Here is a 21199-nt window from a genome sequence, read left to right on the forward strand (position 1 = left end):
AGTGAAATTTAAATCTCCTGTTATGAGTGATGAAGGCTGGCCCTTCTGTTTGCAGAAAAAAGAAAGAGGCTCAATGAGGTAAGTTTGTCCAACTTCACATAGCAAGTATTGTCTGTGTTCTCAGTCCAGAGCTACTCACTGGCATAGGCTGTGATGAGCAGGGCATTAGAGCAGGGCATTATACCCCGGCCTTTGGAAAGTGGAAAGGAAGGTGTCTCCCCAGACAGGTCACAGGCAAGGCTGTGTTGAGAATACGTATGCTTCCCTCCTCTTGTAGTGGACTATGCCGTGGAGCAGGCTCACCAGGGGGTGTTCTTCAACCAAGGCCAGTGCTGCACCGCAGGGTCTCGAATCTTTGTGGAAGAGTCCATCTATGAGGAGTTCGTGAAAAGAAGTGTGGAAAGGGCCAAGAGGCGCATTGTGGGGAGCCCCTTTGACCCCACCACTGAACAGGGTCCTCAGGTAAGAAACCATAAGCATTACCCTTGTGTAAATCAATCTGGACTGGCCCAGACACTGGTGCTAAGGGCCCTAACAAAACAACCTCTTCCACGTGGAGCCGTCTCCTTATTCCTGTACCTTATCTTCAGAGCCGAAAATGTAGGCGCTGAGGTATTGCCTCTCTTTACATTACTAAATAGAATCACTGAAGAACTTTGGGGTGATTAGCTGTGAGGAGGTTTCGGGGCATGGCAGGGTGGATCTTGGTAATGTAGCCCCACCCCGGGCCTCTGGCCACTTCTCAGGTGCTCAGGTCGGGAAAGGTGGAGATCTCCTTCTCAGACTCAGTTTCCCTTGCCCAACTGCCAGCCGCCCTCTGTTCGCTGCAATGGTCTGTAACGTGTAGGAATGAGAGGTTAGCCGAGTTTCTCTTGGGCTGTGGCATTACCTCTCACTCTGACTGTGCTGCACCCACAGTGCAGTGGAGACATCACAGATGTACCTCCTGAGCAGCCACGCGGCACTTCGAGCACTTTGGCCTGGCTGTAACCACGATAGGTTCCCAGCCCTGTGGTTTTAATCTAGTCAGGGTCAGAATTTTGCAAGGGTTTGTCTGAACTGGTTCTCATCTGTATCACTAAGCGTGGGTTTTCTAGTAAAGGAAACCATCTCTCAGTTTGGGGACCTCTGGTGAGAAGGTTGATGTTCTAGCTAAGAAAACCTGGGTGAATACAGCTTCTCATGTCATTCACCATAATGACTGAATGACAGCTTAGATGTTGGCTTCTGTGTTCAATCTGAATCTTTCTCTTGGGAAGTTTAATTCCCTTCTCTGAAGGCATAACTCCTCTAGGATAGTAATAGTATCTTAAGGTGGCACTATTGAAAAAGGCTCTGTGTAATCCATTGTTTTTGTCTTTTTAATGTCAGTCTATGACTTGCTTAATTATTCATCTGGGCAGAAGTATCTATTCTTTATAGAAACTCTGAAGAATCACTGAGACAGGCCTCTAGCATTTTGATAAGTTCTAAAAAAAAAAAAAAAAAAAAATCCTGACCTGGTTCGGCAGTCCTTAGAGTTCTTTGGATTCCTCCATCTGTTAGATGCAACCATAAAAAAATTTCCATTTTTTCATCATTCAAAATTTAGTAGGTAATATCAATTTCATATGATTTGACCCAGTGCAGTGACATTTGGGGAAGAAAATCATACAGAGGGAGGTTCATGAGAATGTGCATGTTTCTATTTCCATGGAAGGCTCTCTGAGAGTCCTCAAGTGATTTCTCCTGCAGATTGATAAGAAACAATACAACAAGATCCTGGAGCTCATCCAGAGTGGTGTGGCTGAGGGCGCCAAGCTGGAGTGTGGAGGCAAAGGACTGGGAAGGAAGGGCTTCTTCATTGAGCCCACTGTGTTCTCCAATGTCACTGATGACATGCGGATCGCCAAGGAGGAGGTATCACGGGCATTCTCACAATTGCCACACCTTCTACACCTTTCCTGGGATTTCCAGAGCCTTTGGACAATAATCAACTTTTAACACTTTTCATCTTTACATACATCATTTTGTTGCAGATCTTTGGTCCTGTTCAGGAAATTCTGAGGTTTAAGACTATGGATGAAGTTATCGAAAGAGCCAATAACTCAGACTTTGGACTTGTAGCAGCTGTCTTCACTAATGACATCAACAAGGCCCTCATGGTGTCTTCTGCAATGCAAGCTGGAACTGTTTGGTAAGGCTTATATCCACTAGTAATATAAGGAGGCCCGTGTCCGTTCACATTCATTGATATCGTGAAATCCTAACTTTATTTCAAAGAGAGTTTTATTTAGCTCACAGGGGAAGCTGTAAGTCCAGTAAGCATGGTCAGATTCTTGCAGGCCTTTAGCTGTAAGTCCAGGGAGCATGGTCAGATTCTTGCAGGCCTTTAGCCTGTTACCTCATGGCAGATGGTGGTGGATGAAGAGGTCACATGGACAGACATTCCATGATTCAGGGGTGGGACTTGCTCTTAGAGTGACTAGCTCTTGCAGGAACTACCTCTAATGTCTTGCTTCTGGGCTAGCTCCCCCAGTGACTAAGGAGCCCCCACCAGGCTCCACCTTTAACAGTTCCTCCTCATCCTCCAAAATCACACCCCAGGGACCAAGCTGTTGACGTGTGAACCCTTGAGGGACAAACAACATCCAAACTGTGACAGGGCATTATAGCTCTCAGGGGCCAGGGTAACAAAAAAGGGTCCTCTGAAAGGATGGGAGAGACAAAAGCAGCCAGACCTCATGTGAACTACCATGTGGGCGTTAGGAATTGAACCCAGGTCCTCTGAAAGTACATCCAGTGCTCTTAACTGCTGAGCCATCTCTCCAGCCCCAAGAAAATACTCTTATAAACTAGACCAGAAAATCAAAGTCATTTTTTAATTTTTGACTTTGAAAAAAAAAATGTACCAAAGAAGTACACCAATTGGATTATTTCTGTGAAGTGGGATTCGTATTAACAATGCTGTTTTCTTCTTTCAGGATCAATTGTTACAATGCCTTAAATGCTCAGAGCCCATTTGGGGGGTTCAAGATGTCTGGAAATGGGAGAGAAATGTAAGTGTCAAAGATTTCGGTGTCCACGTAGATGGAATGTGTCGGCACAGAGGGTGCTCACAAAACAGCTCACTTCACTTGCACACCTCCATTCACAAGCTTTGTTGTGCTGTTTTCTGAGATAGGGTCTCACTCTGCAGCCTTGAGTTACCTGGATCTTTGTAGTGTCTGCTGACCTCAAGCTTACAGTAATCCTCCTGCCTCTGCCTCCTGGGTGTTAGATTACGGGAGTGACCCACCATACCCAGCTTAATCTAACATTTTACTGAGTACAGACTCATATAAGCTGAGTTTGGTGCTAAAGTGAACAAGATGCAGCTCCCTCACACTCAGAGTTGACAGAAAACGTGGATCCATTCTTCAGCTTCATCTTGTCAGTAGAGGAAAAGCTCCATAATGTCTGCTGAAGGCAGAGAAGACCCCACAGAGAACACACCACTGCAGTTTTCAGGCCTGGCATTCACCAGCTGCCAAGCCCAGCATCACATCCTGCCACAGGAACATTGCAGTCTGCCTTCTCAGCTGCAGAAACCTTGAGCTGCTGCTCTGAAACATGAGGCTTTATGGGAAGCCTGGATGGCTCGTTCACTTTCACTCTCCACAACAAAATCGCCAGAGCTCTGAGCTCCGCAGCTTCTGCATTCCCGTGACACCTGTAGCTTCAAGAGGCTAACTGCTGGTTTCCACTCCTTTTGTGCCCGTCCAGGTCATTTGCCTGTGCCACCTGCTCAGCCCCTAGAAGTCCTTTAAAGCTGGGAATGTGGGGTTAAGACATGGGGTCAGGGAGGGGACCTGCTGAAGATATAAATTGAACACATCCCAGTGCCTTTCTGGGAAATTGCTTGGGGACTGGGGAGATATCAGTTTTTTAAGGAATGTCTTGGTAGAGCCTGGTAGAGAATATGAGTAGAAGAATGTAGCATTAACAGTAGCAGGTGTTATTTTAGTTACCGGGGGCCGCTACAACACAACCTTCTTCTGGCAGTGTAAACATTAGGAGCTTACTGCTCATGGTTCTGGGAACTATGTCCAAGGTCAAGGTGCTGGTAGATATGGTGTCTGGGAGGGGTTCATTTCTCACAGTTGGCACTTACCGTGTCCTCATGAAGTTCCGAGGAAAGGAAGTGGGCTGGAGCCTCTTCTAGAAGGGCTCTGGTCCCATTTGCTAGGGTGGAGCCCTCATGACTTAATCAGTTCCCAATGGCCCCACTTGTTAACACTATCACATTGTGCAGTAGGTTCCAACATACACATTTTGGGGTGACACAAACATCCGGACCTCAGCAGCTGCCCTTAGCTAAGTATCTGTTGTGTGTCTGGCTTTGGGCTAACTCCTTCCCTCACAGTATCCCATTTGGATTTTGCAGTTGTGTACATATACTTCTCTTTACACACAGGAGACCTAGCTAAGGGGTAGAGTGGTCAACCAGCGTGTCCCAGTCTCACAACTAGTCAGTGTCAGGTCTGACGTTCTAACCTGAGTCTCGGTGGCTTCAGATAGTCTGATGACATTCAGACACGGAAGCCTGGGGGCCAAGCGCGAGGACTCTTCTGGAACAGGCTTCAAAACCAACACAGTTGTCCTGAGATGCTGATGACCTTTAGAAACGGGGCTATAGCAGAAGTAAAGTAGACAGGAGACTGATCCTCAGTGCAGACTACAATATAATTGATTTTTCTATTAGTGGCTCTCATGGAGTGAGTGGTGGCCAGAGACTTCCTGGTGTGACACCCCCAGTTAGAAATCTCCTGGCTCTCAGTTTGAAAGGAGTTGATCTGTTTTCTGAACCCTGTGGCTCACAAGAAGTCATTACTGAATGACTTTTAAAAGCGAATGGTTAGATCACAATCTACTAACTAGTAGTGAACGGAGACAGCAAAGCACTGGACTTGGTCTGCGCAGGGACTACAGCAGTTAAGGCACTTAGAATGTTGTTGGACAAACGAAATGTACATTGCAGGGATCAGACAGGCCCCAGGGCAGAAACCCTGGAGTGAAAGAGAAGCTCAGAAATGAGGGAGAAAGTCTGGACATTGTTTTAGCACGGTCTTGTACTTGGGTTTGAGTTGGCCTTTTAAGGAGGGGAGTAGTTGAGCAGATGGAGAATATTCTTTTGAGCTTGGAGGGCAAAGCAGGGTAGTAGAGAGGAGTGTGGGCAGAAGTACTATGGGAAAGGTAGGGGTGCTGTCTGTGGGATGTTCGGGGACCCCATTAAACATGAGGAGGGATCTACGAGCTTCCTATACTGGAGCTGGCAGTCTCTAGCCTCTCGGCATTGGGCTGTTCAGGTGGAGCAGCTTTGAGGCTAAGAGCCGTTTGGAAAGTCGTGTTGCTTAGATGAAAAGCTTGGCACTTGCGCTTCCTACCTCTGTAACTGTAGGCAAAAATTCCAATCTCCCTAAGCCTTGATGTCCTCTATAAGATGGACATAATTATGCTAGCTGCCGGGGAGTGCTGCTGTGTGGCTATGTTAGGATTATGTAGATAAACGTGAGGTGGTGCCTGCAAAGCCTTCAGAAAGTGAAGCTGCCAGTGGAGATCAAGGATGGGCTGCTAGGACGGTGGCCCTTCTTTCCCTTAGGGAACGTGTTCCTTCTCAAGTGTAGCCGTTTTCCTACATTCCAGCCAGTGACACCGGCTCTTCTCCTCTCCTGGCCACACTTGTCTCCCCACAGAACTATAACCCACCTGGAATCCTGTTCTCACGGGGACTTGTACTTCGTCAGCTGTCCAAAACCTTCCTGCACACAGGACCTCTTCTTAGCTCGCATATGGCCTTAACTCTCTACCCCCTCTCTTGAGACTGCATTCCACTTGCTCGGTCATTTCTTGCCTCTGCGACTGTCCTCACTAATCTCTCTAAAGTGTTGGGACAGTCACTGGTCCTGGGAACACTCTTCTCATTCAGTGTTTTGCTACAGATCATTAACGTAGTGAATCACCAGTATAAAACAAACTTGTAATAAATGGCCTCTGGGTAATGGAGCCCAGTCCCAGGCTACCCCCGTCCCTCATCAGGAACAGGCCCTGCGGGGATTCAGACTTTTGATGTTATGTAGGTCTGGTCTCTTTCCAGAAGAAATGTCCCTTTGCAAGAAAGCTGGTCAGGGGACAGTTTGGCTTTGTCAAACCATATAAAATAATGGCCAAGAAAACCGAAGAGCAGCCTCTGTCTACTTACAGACATGTTGGCCATGTGGCCTTCCTGCCGCAGTTAAGGAATAGCCAGGGGATGGAGCTCTTTGATGAGTCCAGTTACATCTTACCTAAGTCAGGGTTTCTCAACCTTTTCCATCTGTGACTCCTTATTGTCTGAGAAATTTTTATGAAACCCGGGGTATGTAGGTATGCAAAATAGGTATACAACCCAAACATATCCTGATAATCATAAAGAAATTTCTTATAAAACAATTATTTGGAATATATATCACTTTACTATTTGTTAAGGATTAATGAAACTTTCCCTATTTATGAGATGGATGTGCTTGTTTAACTTTTCACAAAGAACTGAATTTGCTGGATACTTGATGCGGTAGGACAAAGCATCTTCCATGCTTTCCAAAGCTGAGAACACTGCTTCACATAAGCATGGACTGCCGAGTAGCAAAAGCATGTTAGGGACATTTCAGAACTTGTTGGAAATTCTATCCCAATCCAAAGCCAAAATTCACTTAACAAGTTTTATCAAACTCAGATAGCAATTTTTAAAATCAAACATTCTAACAGTACAATCCAAAGATGTACTCATTTGCTATTTATAGGCTGAGGGAGGGTGATAGGAAAATACTAATTTTTTTTTTTTTAAAGATTTATTTATTTATTATGTATACAGTGTTCTGCCTGCATGTGTGTCTGCAGGCCAGAAGGGGGCACCAGATCTCATCACAGATGGTTGTGAGCCACCATGTGGTTGCTGGGAATTGAACTCAGGACCTCTGGAAGAGCAGTCAGTGCTCTTAACCTCCGAGCCATCTCTCCAGCCCCGGAAAATACTAAATTTATTCATTTTTCTTTATTTTCCATAATAAAAAATTGTGTTCCTAGAAGAAACTTTGTATGCCCAATAAACATGTGATTTGTAACAGAATTCCCTGCCTCATAGCAAACAGCCGTCTGGAGTCTGAGCTGCGTGCGGTGTTGAGGTTGGTAGACAGCGTGGTGGCATGCACAATGCTAAGTGTGTGCTGTGTTCAGAACCAAGCAGGAACACATGAAGCCACAAAATGCAAGGGGCAAGCACAGCCTGGAAAACCTCAGATGCTATACTTGATTTTGAATTAAAGTTTTGGCCATTGAGTATTCAGAAACCCCTTACTACTGGCCACCTTTTCATGACCCTATTCACGACACAAGCCCTTACAGGCCACAGTTAAGAAGCTGTGATGTAAATGACCTGGTCCTTGGTCTCCACTTACTCCCAAAATCTTTTCTCTCTCTGAATGACCTAGAGTAATAGGAAATGCTTTAAATAAAAGAACCTGTTCTTCCTTCTAGCTAGTCTGATAGTCTCCAGAAAATCCACTTAACCTTCCCTCTGGGAAGAATTGTTTGCCTCACGTCCCAGTCTCTGTGCCCACCCCCAGATGGAGCAGAGAAGGGAAGTGACCCTTTTTATAAACAAGCTGCAAGGAAGGCTGGCTACCTAGCCTCAGTTTCTCCAAGCTGTAAGGTCTGCTTTCTACCAGTTATCTGATGGGCGCCCCACCCCCATCAGAGGCTTCGTCAGGTGCTGCCTGGCCCCAAAGTCCTATCCGTTTTCTGTCCTTTTGCCCCTGCCTTATCACAGTCCCCGGAGATAAAAGGTGGGAAAACACAGGCTAAATATCACCCCAACCAAAGGGGTGGAAAGAGCGGTGGGCATCTCAGACGATGAGCATCAGGACTGCAAGAATGAGAAGTGTGGTGGGATGCTGTGCAGCTTCTCAAATCATGCACACATACATGCATGCAGAAATGCATTGCAGGCATGTGCACAGAAGTCATCCATGGTCTTGGGGTTGGGATTGTTAAATATGCTTGTCTGGGGACCCACCCTCAGAGACTCTGGTTGAGTAGATCTGGGCTACAGCTCAAGATCTTCCTGGTGTAATAAGCTTCTGGAATGGTGCTGGTGCAGGTGGTGTGGGGACCTCATTCAGAAAACTGCTGCAGCAAGCCAAATAGAAACTAGGGGAAATACACAGTCTAAACAGAAATCCAAGGGTTCCTAAGATGCTTTGCTGGGCTCCACCAAAATCTACCATGTTTTCCTTACCTCTGGGGGTGCCCCTTGCTTCTTCTCAGAGTTTAACCCAATCTGCTGAGAAGCAGACATGGGGGCTTCTCAGGGTCTCTGTGTCCCTGAGAGGCAGTGTGCGGTGATCCACTCAGAGATGGAGGTACTTCAGTAAGAAGGGGCCTGACTCTTGCGCAGCCCTGAGGTTCTTCCTTGCTAATTGTGGGTCTAGGTGTGCCACAGACTTTAACTATAGTCAACAGATTGAAGAATCTAAACTTCAAAGATTTTAGAGTCCCTTTGACAGTCTCCTCAAGGAGTGGGCAGAATGACCACTATATCCTCCCTTATCCCTCCCCACACCTACAGAAGCAGAAACTTCGGTGTGGGAAGGGTAAACAATCCACAGTGTAGTCATGCTCCTTGGATGATAACTGTGTGTGCTGAGAGTTCTGTGGAGTGGCATACTTATTCCTGAAGGACCAGTACTCCCAGAAGGTGGAAACACGGCCCAGGCATTGGCAGACCTTGGGCCTGGCTTTCTGCGGTCATGGTGCTCAGCTGTGAGCCATCCTGCCTTGGCTAAGCCCAGGCCTGGCTCTCAGGGTACCAAGGAATCACTTCCTTTCTATACTGTGCTCTGAAAACCAGTGATCCTTTAAGAAAGGGCGTTTGCCCATGAGAGGGCAGCTTTCTACCAGGGAGGGCTTTGCTGTTTGTCCACTAGGAGTTTGTGTGTAGAGCCCAGTGACCTGCTGCTCAGAGATGACAGCTTCACCTTGTTGAGGATGCCACCAGAGCTCAGGCACGATCCCCTGGGCCGTTGGAGTCTGAATCTGCCATTTGTGTGTTTCAGGGGAGAGTTTGGCTTACGTGAATACTCAGAGGTGAAGACAGTGACGGTGAAGATCCCCCAGAAGAACTCCTAAGAGGCCCAGCTGGAAGGTGAAGCTCCGCTGACCCCCCTCTTCTCTGTGGAGCCCAGCTCTGAGGAGTACAGAGTTGAGCCTAGCCCTTCTTTAAATACTGAATTGACATGGCAGCCAGGTCACTGCACCTTTGACCCAGGCCAGCAAGGCAGGGTTTATAGACACTCGGGAAGGAGCCACCTTAATCATACCGAGTACTTGGAGGATTACAGAGGTGTGTGGGGGCGGGGTGCTCGGCACAGCCAGTGTTGTTGTGTGGACCGGACCGTGGATGGAATAAGGGAGCTGCAGTATTTGGTGTGTCCTCACAGAGAGCTTTCCTAGAGGAAAGGTTGCTTGGCAGCAGGGTCTTCATTTTCTCCTTCCAGCTCCTCCCCACTCCTCACTACTCCCTCTTCCAAGGAGACCTCGGCTGAGCTCATTTAGGGCAGATGTTTGGGCCTGGAACAATTTTCCAAGGTTTTGCAGCCAAATTACCATTTCATGTTATCCATTTCTTCAAAGCAAAACATGAAATGGTTTTAGTTAGAGCCAGGGCAGACTGAAAATGCCAGGAGCTGGTACACTGCAGATGTTCTAGGTGGTAGGGATCTAGTGTGTCCTTTTCTTACTTCCATAATTAACACAGCGGAAAGAAGATGCAGATGAGGTCAGAAGTCATCATGTATGGTTCACAGCTTCTGAACTTAATGCTGTGGTGTGTGTGTGTGTGTGTGTGTGTGTGTGTGTGTGTGTGTGTGTGTGTGTGTGTGTAGAGCAGCAGTTTTCTCAACCTGTGGGTCATGACTCCTTCGGGGGGGAGTCAAACGACCCTTTCACGGATTGCCCAAGACCATGGGAAAGTACAGATATTTACATTATGATTCTTTACAGTAGCAAAATTACAGATATGATGTAGCAATAAAAATAACTATGGTTGGGGGTCACCACAGCACGAGGAACCGTATTAAAGGCTTGAAGCATTAGGAAGGTTGAGAAGCACTGGTGTAGATGGTGATGGAGGTCACAGGTCATCACATGTAGTTCATGGTTCCTGAGCTTACTACATGGTTTGGAAATTGTGTGTGTGTGTGTGTGTGTGTGTGTGTGTGTGTGTGTGTGTGTGTGTGTGTGTGTGTGTGTGTTTGTGTGTGTGTCTGTGTGTGTCTGTCCGTCTGTCTGTCTGTGTGTCTGTCTGTGTGTCTGTGTCTGGGTGTGTGTCTATATGTTAAATTCTTGGTTATTCTAGAATAAAGCACAGACCACAGCCATTGTTTTCACTGATGAATGAGATATTTTCCAAAGCTGATCTTAAGACTAACTGAGACAGTCCAGGTAAACTCAGGAAGCTGCCAGAGTTTCCAAGGCTGGCTGAAGTCTTGAGGAGTGAGTTCCTGCTGGAGTCAGGACCACGGCCTTTTCTGCATCCTCATGCCCACTGTACCAGCACCGGCTCCTCTAATGCTATGGCTACTCTGGCCCACTGTGCCTGTGTCACCTGCCTGGAATCTGCTATCAGTGCATTTGAAAAATGGGGTCCAGCTTGATGATTCCCTTCTCTCTTTGCAGAGCACCAGTGTGCCAAGACTGCCACGTCCCGCCAGGCCTCATCCGTCATGCCCTGTGGCCCGCTCGTCCACACACTACTCTTGCCTCCCAACAAATGAGCTTCAGCCTGCAGGGGGGAGGTGTGAAGCAAGCCCGACTCCCCTTCCTCCCCAACCCCACCGTTCCCTCTGCCTCCAGTGAGCCTCATCTGGTGTGGGCCGCTCCGCCCTCCTTCCCTTCTCCCCAGCTGCCAAATCGAAGCCAGTCTCCGACCTGGGTGAACAACATTTATTTAAAAATGCCAAATATAACCTAGGTGTAGAATATGGACATCTATCTATCGTCTTCTCTATTTAACGGTTTTCCACTTCCTAACCAAACCAGTTTTCAGTTTTCTATTTATAACTTGCCTGTCCACGGTATTTTCAAGCGAGCTCTCCTTGCTGTTACTGGCAAACGACAATGTGCTCAGCAGACAGAGCCCTGACATGCGCTTTGAGTCCGTCCGTGGGCGCCCTGCTCCTCCCACAGCACACCCACGTGAACACAGCATTAATCAGCTAGTTCCCTTCAAACCACAGTATAGAATGTGAAAATGAAGATTTATGACTTTTAATTTACTTCAAAAGAAACCTCTGTGCTAGCAATAAAGCATTTATATTGTGTACACCTCGGGACTGTTTGTGTTTGTGAGTCTGTCCCACTGAGCTCATTTTTGTCTTTACTTCTTAGCTGGGATTTTTGGCTGGGGCGTGCTCTTACGTGACTGAGCAGAAGTCTGGGAGGGTATTTTATAGAATACATTAAGGTTAAACAAACAAACTTGTGCTCTGACACTATTTAAAACGTGTGTGTTTACAGTTTTCTGTGGCATATAAATATAGGCATATGTAAACTTCAGGCTTCAGGAACAGAGCTCAAAGGAATCTGTGACGTGGAACTCACGAGCCCTGAGCTCACCATCGGGGCTCCTGCTGCGGGGGCATTTCCCGGTAGCTACACTCTTAGCAGAGGGAAATAAAATCATCAAAGGCCGGCCAGCTGATGGGATACTTCTGCGGCTGTAAGCGGGACTGCTCTGCTGGCTGGAGCTTACTGACATTCTCTGTGCTCCAGAGTCCACTTTGTTGCTTATAATAGGCACAAATTTTTATTTCATTCGTCGTGTGTGTGTGTGTGTGTGTGTGTGTGTGTGTGTGTGTGTGTGTATGTGTGTGTGTGTGTGTGTGTGTGTGAGAGAGAGGAGAGAGAGAGAGAGAGAGAGAGAGAGAGAGAGAGAGAGAGAGAGATGTGGGGTGTGGGGGCAGGAATGCACATGCCAGGGTACATGTGGAGGTCTTGTTGGAATTGGGTTTTCCCTTCCACCATGAGTTTCTGGGATCAAACTCGGGGTCAGGCTTATGTGGCAGGCACTTTTACCTGCTGAACCATTTCCTCAGCCTCAGAGTGGAGTTCTCAGGGAGCGGGTCCCACCCTCAGGATCTACACACCCCCCACTTCTCACCCTTGGAATCTCTGTTGAGGTTCTGGTCAAAGGAGACCAAGTGTGAAACGATGACTTTGCCCGAAGCAAACCCGAGTGGGCAGAGGTGCTCTGCTCTGGACTGGGTAGGATTCCTTGTTGTGGTCCTTCACAGGAACAAATGGGATATGGAAAATGGAGCCCCTTGGGCCGGAATCAGATGTAAGGCAATGCTCCTGTGAATCCACCTCACAGCCTCACATCCAGTAGATGAAGCAAGAGAAAGACCTAGGGTGGTGAATCCTTTGGAGCATCATTACTCCGTGTGTGTGTGTGTGTGTGTGTGTGTGTGTGTGTGTGTGTGTGTGTGCGCGCGCGCGCGTGCATATTATGAATGAGGTTAGTATAAGAAAGCAGACTTGGTGAGACAGAGGTGAGGCAAGCCTGGAAAGACTAACAGATGGGTTGGCCAGGCAGGTCTAGGCAGAGGCCCTGGAAGTGGTTTGCTGGAGAGTGACAGTCGCAAAGATCTGACACAATACTAGGATGGGTCGTAAGGATGGAGAGGAAGGAAAGAAAAGAAGCTTCCAGCACTTGAATGAATCTGAAAGAAGAAAATAATACTTGTTTAAAGTCAAGTCAGAAGGGAGACAGATGGCCACTGCCCCAGAAACTGAAGCATGGATCATAGTTGTGGAGTGAGATCTTGACTTGGGGCTTTGGACATGGATATCGTGGTTCATCCAGAGATATCCAGACAGAACTTTCAAGCAGGTATGGGAGAGAAGGGATTGGAACTTTGCTTAGCGGACTTTCTATAGCCTCAACATGGAAGGACTGACCCCAGGTATACACAGAAGGAGACAAGGACCAGGGAGGAAGCACCCAGTGCAATAGCTGAGGCTGTAGTTAGAGAAGTACCCTGTGAGGGAAGCATCCCCACCCCACTTTGTGATTCTCTCCACAAATGCTCCCTAGACACTGGCAAAGGTCATGGGCATACAGGGAAGCCAGTTGTACTGTTGCCTTGCAAATCCCATGGCATAAAGTAACTCAGGCAACAGTGACTTTCTTTACCATCTCAGGAGTCCCTTCCCAAGGTGGTGCAGCTCTTCTTACTTCGCTCCATCCCAGTTTCGCAGCTTTGCCCATGGCAATAGCTGAGTGACAGTGTGGTAGAGACAGCACTGTGTCAGAGGGGTCAGAAGGACCTAGAGAGATGGCTCAGTGAAATGCTTGCCTCACAAGCACGAGGCTCCAAGTTCTTCAGTGGCATGTGCCATGTGTGGAGAGAGGTAGTCCCAGAAGAGGTAGCCCATGCTAAGTGGCCAACAGAAGGAACGGGGATAAATTCATCATCAGTCCACAAGTTGGACACATCTCCCTAGAATCACAGGAGGTGCTTTCCCAGGGCCCCGGAAATCTCGCCTTTGGCTGCAGGTGGGGCAGGGTCTGGAGAACTGTCCACCCAGGAGCTCTGGGCTTGGTCTGCCCTCTCCACTGTGCCAAACACTGACTCTAAGATGACAAGTGCATCTCTAGACACAGACTAAGCAGACCAAGATGAAAAGAAATCAAGCCATGTGGTGATAACAAACAGATCTCTAATTTGACTCAAGATCTTCTTAATAAAAGGGAAATCATGCCTGGCACTAGAAAATAACCAACTACCCCAGTGAAGTCATGGATCTTAGAGAACCTATACCCACCAGTTTCATGATCATGCCCACCCTGCCTGCTCCACAGAGGAACAGGAGGAAGAAACAACCTCAGTTGGCCCAAGACATGCAGCACATGCCACTCTAAACAGCTACAGAAAGTCAAATCTGCCAGTCCATAGGACAGCAGACTCCACGGTGCCTCAGCCAGCTGTGAGGACACTACCAATGCCCTGGCTCTCCAAGATACTTTCCTCAGGGAAACCTTGGAGGAGAGAAGCTTATGTCGGGAGGCCAGTCCTCTTCTGAGTACTTCACCCAGGAAGAGGAAAAGGGGCGGATGCTGCTTTGATTGTCACACAGGTTGGACTCTGTGTGCTCCAAACATGGCACAGGCATGCTGGGGGGTCATTGCAAGACCCGGAGGCCCTGAAAGAGCTGTCTGCGCCCCTCTGAGTGTCCTGGATCCACTGCTCACCACTGGACAGGCTGGAGGGGGACACGGGGAACACCCTGGATGGCACAAGGTCCCTTTCCTCCTTTCCTCCTGACCACCTCTCAGATGCTCACCTGCTTCTTGGCTAGATGGAGAGGGAGGTCAGCCTGCCTGGCAGCCTTTGATGTGAAACTGCTTGGATAAGGTTTCCTTTGCCATTTCTCTATGTGGCAAGGTCTGGCTGAGCCACAGCTGCAGGGCGGGAGCACTGTACAGCCTCAGGCCTTTGGGCCCCTTGTGTCTCAAACTCAGTCCTGACCTTCTTTTCCTCAAGACACTGGTGCTATCGAGTGGGCTGTAGCTGCTTAGTGTGTGTGTGTGTGTGTGTGTGTGTGTGTGTGTGTTAGGACTACACACACAGAAACATACATATACATATACGTGTATATCCATGTATATGTACCTGTGTATTTGTTCCTGTATATATGCACATATGTATCGTGTTTCTGTGTGTGTTCCAACCTGCTCAGGCTGCATAACATTACTTGTATGTATGTTTTCAGGGCCAGCTACTTGGTGTTTGGTAAACAGTCAGTGTGCTCTCCCTGGGGAAGTCTATTTCTCCCATTCTCAGCATTGCTTAACTGCCTGTAGTCTTTGTGTGCGTGTGTGTGCGTGTGTGTGTGTGTGTGTGTGTGTGTGTGTGTGTGTGTGTGTGTGAGTGTGTGAGGCTGAGGCCTCTTGGGCTTTCCCCATCCATGTTAGCCTGTCTATGGCTGTCATCCCTGCTCAGTTCTTTTAGACAGACCATTGGTGAGATTTTGTGGGTGCAGCTTCTAATATGCCTAGGAGACACAATCTTGCAGCAAACTCCCTGTTCCTCTGGCTATCCCAAACTTTCAGACCCTTCTTCTGCAATGACCCCTGAGCCTTAAGGGAGGTACATGTGTGGTGTTACAGATGTACCAGTTGGGACTGGGCTGCACAACTGCATTTTGAATGGATGTGGTTTTCTGTAATAGTCTTTGTCTGTTGTAAAACGTTTCCTTGATGAAGGGGGAGGATGACACCTGCCTGTGGGTATAAGAACAAACACATAGAATGTAGTTAGGGATTGTGCTGGTTTTGAAAATTGATGGTTATAGATTCTCCTCCAAGATCCATGACTTCACTAGGGGCAGGACATGACCGCTGAGATTTTCTGTGGCCTCTACACACACACACACACACACACACACACACACACACACACACACACACACACACATCAAGCAGCTACAGCCCACTTGATAGCACCAGTGTCTTGAGGAAAAGAAGGTCAGGACTGAGTTTGAGACACAAGGGGCCCAAAGGCCTGAGGCTGTACAGTGCTCCCGCCCTGCAGCTGTGGCTCAGCCAGACCTCGCCACATAGAGAAATGGCAAAGGAAACCTTATCCAAGCAGTTTCACATCAAAGGCTGCCAGGCAGGCTGACCTCCCTCTCCATCTAGCCAAGAAGCAGGTGAGCATCTGAGAGGTGGTCAGGAGGAAAGGAGGAAAGGGACCTTGTGCCATCCAGGGTGTTCCCCGTGTCCCCCTCCAGCCTGTCCAGTGGTGAGCAGTGGATCCAGGACACTCAGAGGGGCGCAGACAGCTCTTTCAGGGCCTCCGGGTCTTGCAATGACCCCCCAGCATGCCTGTGCCATGTTTGGAGCACACAGACCTCCAACCTGTGTGACAATCAAAGCAGCATCCGCCCCTTTTCCTCTTCCTGGGTGAAGTACTCAGAAGAGGGCTGGCCTCCCGACATAAGCTTCTCTCCTCCAAGGTTTCCCTGAGGAAAGTATCTTGGAGAGCCAGGGCGTTGGTGGTGTCCTCACAGCTGGCTGAGGCACCGTGGAGTCTGCTGTCCTATGGACTGGCAGATTTGACTTTCTGTAGCTGTTTAGAGTGGCATGTGCTGCATGTCTTGGGCCAACTGAAGTTACTTCTTCCTCCTGTTCCTCTGTGGAGCAGGCAGGGTGGGATTGGTCACAAAAAAACCTTGGGGGAGGAGATGGAAAGACCCACCCCTTCTAAGTGGTGGCTGAAGAAACTGGACGAGAACATCTCACCCTGTATGTTCCCTTTTGTATGTGCATGTTCATGTGTATGTGGGTATTCATGTGTGTGCAGGTATCCATGTGTCTGGGTGTGTGCATGTGGAGACCAGAGGACATTAGGTACCATTGCTTAGGTGTCGCCTGCCCCTTTTTTGAGATGAGCTCTCATTGGCCTGGAACCCACTGATTCCATAGGCTGCCTAGCCAGTGGATCCACGTGTCTCATAGCTTTTTACGTAGGATCCGGGCTCAAACTCAGTTCCTCATGCTTACAGAGCAAACATTTCAGCAACTAAGCCGAGATCTCCCAAATGGCCTGATTTCTCTTCAGCATTGTCTCCCTCTGTGTTTAGAGAAGCACTTGCGGTCTCATACTCAATGTTCTGAGCATCATAAAAGACATACCAACTCCAGCACTCCTGGCTGGACCAGAGAGTCCTCCAGAAACTGCCACACCTGTAACCAAAGCAGTGAAAAGTCTCCATCCTCAGAGCAGTAGTTCTGAGGAAGTGGCTGATTTCACATTTTCTTGGGGTGAAGCTTGTATAGAAGCCAGGCAATAGGACATCTCTGTGAGTTTGGACTCAGTGATTCAGTGAAAGCTCTGGGCTGAAAGGCTAATGGCTGTTTAAAAACTCCAAGTATGTACAAATGATAAATGAACAGAGAGAGAAATCAGGGAAAACACTCTTCATAATAGCCACAAATAATATAAAATATTTTGGGGTAACTCTAACCAAGCAAGTGAAAGACCTGTATGATAAGAACTTCAAGTCTTTGAAGAAAGAAATTGGAGAAGATATCAGAAGATGGAAAGATCTCCCATGCTCATGGATTGAAAGGATTAACATGGTAAAATGGCAATCTTACCAAAAGCAATCTACAGATTCAATGTAATCTCCATTAAAACCCAAACACAATTCTTTACAGACCTTGAAAGAACAATACTCAACTCCATATGAAAAAAAAAAAACCCTCAGGATATCTAAAGCAATTCTGTACAATAAAATAACTTCCAGAGGTATCACCATCCCTGATTCTAAGCTTTACTGCAGAGCTATAGTAATAAAACCCACATGATATTGGAATAAAGAGACAAGTGGATCAATTGAATCAAATTGAAGACACAGACATAAACCCACACACCTATGGACACCTGATTTTCACCAAAGAAGCCAAAATTATACAATGGAAAAAAGCATCTTCAACAAATAATGCTGGTCTAACTGGACGTCAGCATGGAGAAGAATGCAAATAGATTCATATCTATCTATCACCCTGCACAAAACTCAAGTCCAAGTGGATCAAAGACCTCAACATAAATCCAGTTACATGAACCTGATAGAAGAGGAAGTGGGAAAGAGCCTTAAATGCATTGACACAGGAGATCACTTCCTAAATATAACACCAGTAGCACAGACACTAAGATTGACAATTAATAAATGGAACCTCCTGAAACCGAGAAGCTTTTGTAGGGCAGAGGACACTGTCAATAGGACAAAACAGCAACCTACAGAGTGAGAAAAGATCTTCACCAACCTCACATCCAACAGAGGGCTGACCTCCAAAATATATAAAGAACTCAAGAAACTAGACAACAAAATACCAAATAATCCAGTTTAAAAAAAGAAGGGCTACAGACCCAAACAGAGAATTCTCAACAGAAGAATCTCAAATGGCTGAGAAATACTTAAAGAAATGCTCAACATCCTTAGCCATCCAGGAAATGCAAATCAAAATGACTCTGAGATTCCCTCTTACATCTGTCAGAATGGCTAAGATCAACAACACAAGTGACAGTTCATGCTGGTGAGGATGTGGAGCAAGGGGAACACTCCTCCATTGCTGGTGGGAATGCAAACTTGTACAGCCACTTTAGAAATCAATATGGTGGTTTCTTAGAAAATTAGGAATTGATCTACCTCAAAACCCAGGTATACCACTCTTGGGCATATACCCAACAGATGCTCAATCATACCACAAGGATGCTTGTTCAACTATGTTTATAGCAGCTTTATTTGTAATAGCCAGAACCTGGAAACCCACCCAGAGCTCCCTCCCACCTGTCAATCACTGACACCTAGAAAGTTAGTGTCAACCAGTTGTTCTGGCTTCCTTCTGTTTGAAAGGACAGATAACAAGCAGGGATCACAAGTAAGTGGTTAACCTAGAGGAGGACTTTGACACATTGTGCTGAGTAAGTGGTGGCTGGATTGAGGTTATTAGTGTTGTTAGATTACTGCTGTTGATGTTGTCCCATTGATGTGAGAAACATAGTAGCTTTTAGCCTAGAGGTAGAAATCATAAACGTTAGGAAGGAGATCAGACTTCCCCAGAGGAAAGTTTTGAAAAAGACTCTCCCAGGCTGGAGATATAACTCACAGTGAAAAGCATTTGCTGCTCTTCCAGAGGACCAGAGTTCAGTTCCCGGCACCCATGTTTGGCAGCTCACAAACACCTGTAACTCCAGCTCCAGGGGTGAACTCCAGCTCCAGGGGAGAACTCCAGCTCCAGGGGAGAACTCCAGCTCCAGGGGCTCTGACACCCTCTTCTGGCCGTCACAGCTAGACACAGATGACACACACACACACACACACACACACACACACACACACACACACACACACACCTTTTTAAAATAACAAGTAGAATCTTCCTTCCCCAAAGCCATGAGGTGGTCCCAACTAGGGAAGCTCCAGGTATTCCTTGCAGACAGGAGCATCTCCCCATCAACTAAGCCTGAAGGACCACAGATTGCAAGCTCCCAAGAGCCTAGAACAGTTCCTCTGTTGCTTGTGTGGTTGCATTCCCACATAAAACTGTTATTCTTGCAAACTAAATAAAGGCTCGCCCATAAGACTGGTTGATAACCTTTACAAACCTAGGACAAATAAACCCATCTGGGAAACCCACTCATCTTGAGGGCTTCGCTCGGGGCATGATGACCCAGGAATTCTGATCTGGCTTCTTTTCCCTCTCAAAGATAACAAAGAAGTGAGTGCCAAAGCCACATACATATTGGAAGCACTTATCTTTCTCTTTTCCCTCTAGCCCTCAGAGATATCAGCTTAGGAAGAGCTTTGGACTAAATATGCTCGTCAGGAATTCTCTTCAGGAAATTGAGCCACAGTCTGAATCTCGTCTATTCAACACATTGTTTAGAAATGTTTGGGTAACTTTTAAAGTTTGTCTCCAGGACAGAGGTTCCCATACCCTCCAAGTGAATTCTTTCTGATTTTGAAGGTCATTAAGACTCTAGGATATGTGCTTCTTTACATGGGTTTGAGTCACACATCTGTGTCCTCAGCTGAGGGGCAGGAAGCCATGACACTTGTAAAGAGAAAGCTCTCTGTAGAGTAGCCACAATGTCCTGGAAAGAAAGGGGAACCTGTAGATGTGGCTACAGCTGCCCACCAGGGGGCCTCACAGGGTGATGGGACTCAGCCTGCTGGGGTCAGGGCCAGGGTGTTAACAAGTTCAAAGCTATGAGGGCAGGGGACCAGCTCCACTGAAGGCTGTGCAAAATCCTCGAGTTGAGGCATTTGCCCTCAAGGCCACAATGTGCCAAATAGGGTCCTCTCAGGACCATGAAAACCTGACGTAACAGAGACTTGAGCAGATGTGTGTACACTCATGTCCATAGCAGTAGTATTTATGAGAGCTAAAGGCATGGATGAGCAAAACATGATGAGTAACAGGCTATGTATTTCTCTTTTTATATTTCTTTTCCCGTAGTGAGTCCCAGCCATGCTCTTCTTGTTGAAAATGAAAACATACTGCAAGTTTTCCCCACCTACCTCATCCCCAAGTGACTAAGTCTCTGCTCTTGGGTGCTTACATTTATTCTATGCATTGTATCTGACAATGTAAAAATTATGTTATGTGTCAGTATATGCATTATTATATATACTATTCAACCTTAGCCCTGGAAAGGTAGGAAATCCTGAGATGAGCTAAAATATAAATGTCTTAATAAATCTTTATGACACTTTATGAAGTAAAGTAAGACAAATGCTAAAGCATTCTGCTTCAATGAGGTTCCTAGAGTCACCCGAAGGATGGATGGATGGATGGATGGTGGGCATCAGGTTTGGAGCGAGGAATGTGGGCTGAGTGTTCCATGGGTGCAGAGCTTCATGTAGGCAAGACAGAGAGTGATAATGGCAGCCCACAGGGTAAATGTTCTAAATGCCACAGAACTGTTCATTCAGTGTAGTTAAAATGGGGAGTTTATGTTTTGTATATGTTACTACAATACATTTTTTAAAAATCTGCCCAAAATAAGGTTTTATATGTCCATCCAAGCACGCACACACATTCAGGGTATACGACTGATAAGACTTAAAGTGTTACTTTCTCAATAACACCTGTATTTTGGCAGGAACAGGCCTTAAATCAAGGTTCCTCCTCCTAACTAGGACCGCAGAATCTGCAAAGCAATGGACACTGGAGCCCCGCCCTTGCCCCGCCCTTGCCCCGCCCTTGCCCCGCCCTTGCCCCGCCCTTGCCCCGCCCTTGCCCTGCCCTTGCCCCGCCCTTGCTCCTGTTTTTCAGAGATACAGACATGTTGGGTACAAGGAGCTGACTTCCTAAGGGACAGTAAGTCTCACCGTGTTTCAAACATCAAGTCAATTTCAGCAGGAATTGCAGCAGTATGATGGTATTTTAAGATGTAAAGAGGACATTGGGGAATATTTAGTCTAATGCTCTCAGTTTTCAGATACAGTCAGAAAAAGAAGTGACTCCCACAGGACCAACCCTTACGACTGGGGTTCTGAGCCTCAGTACGGTGCCTTTCCTCTTCTACCTCCTGGGCTGCCCTTTGGAAAAAGCTGGTATCCTGCTGAAGAA

At 47.1% G+C, this 21199-nt stretch overlaps 1 protein-coding gene across 2 annotated transcripts in view; it reads left to right on the top strand.

The window, feature by feature from the left end:
- Aldh1a2 (aldehyde dehydrogenase 1 family member A2) overlaps positions 1-11379 on the top strand; it is a 113051-nt gene extending 101672 nt beyond the window's left edge. For both annotated transcript variants that reach the window (XM_052713746.1, XM_052713737.1), the window contains exons 9-14: positions 278-462; positions 1735-1899; positions 2019-2176; positions 2964-3038; positions 9111-9199; positions 10732-11379. In XM_052713746.1, the coding sequence (XP_052569706.1) occupies positions 278-462; positions 1735-1899; positions 2019-2176; positions 2964-3038; positions 9111-9183 (656 nt within the window). In that variant the 3' untranslated portion in view covers positions 9184-9199; positions 10732-11379. The remainder of the gene's footprint in view (positions 1-277; positions 463-1734; positions 1900-2018; positions 2177-2963; positions 3039-9110; positions 9200-10731) is intronic.
- The last annotated feature ends 9820 nt before the right edge of the window (positions 11380-21199 follow it).

This window comes from Peromyscus californicus, unplaced genomic scaffold, assembly GCF_007827085.1.
Source record: "Peromyscus californicus insignis strain IS unplaced genomic scaffold, ASM782708v3 Scaffold_11__1_contigs__length_118956290, whole genome shotgun sequence".
In the NCBI taxonomy this organism is placed as follows: Eukaryota; Metazoa; Chordata; class Mammalia; order Rodentia; family Cricetidae; genus Peromyscus; species Peromyscus californicus.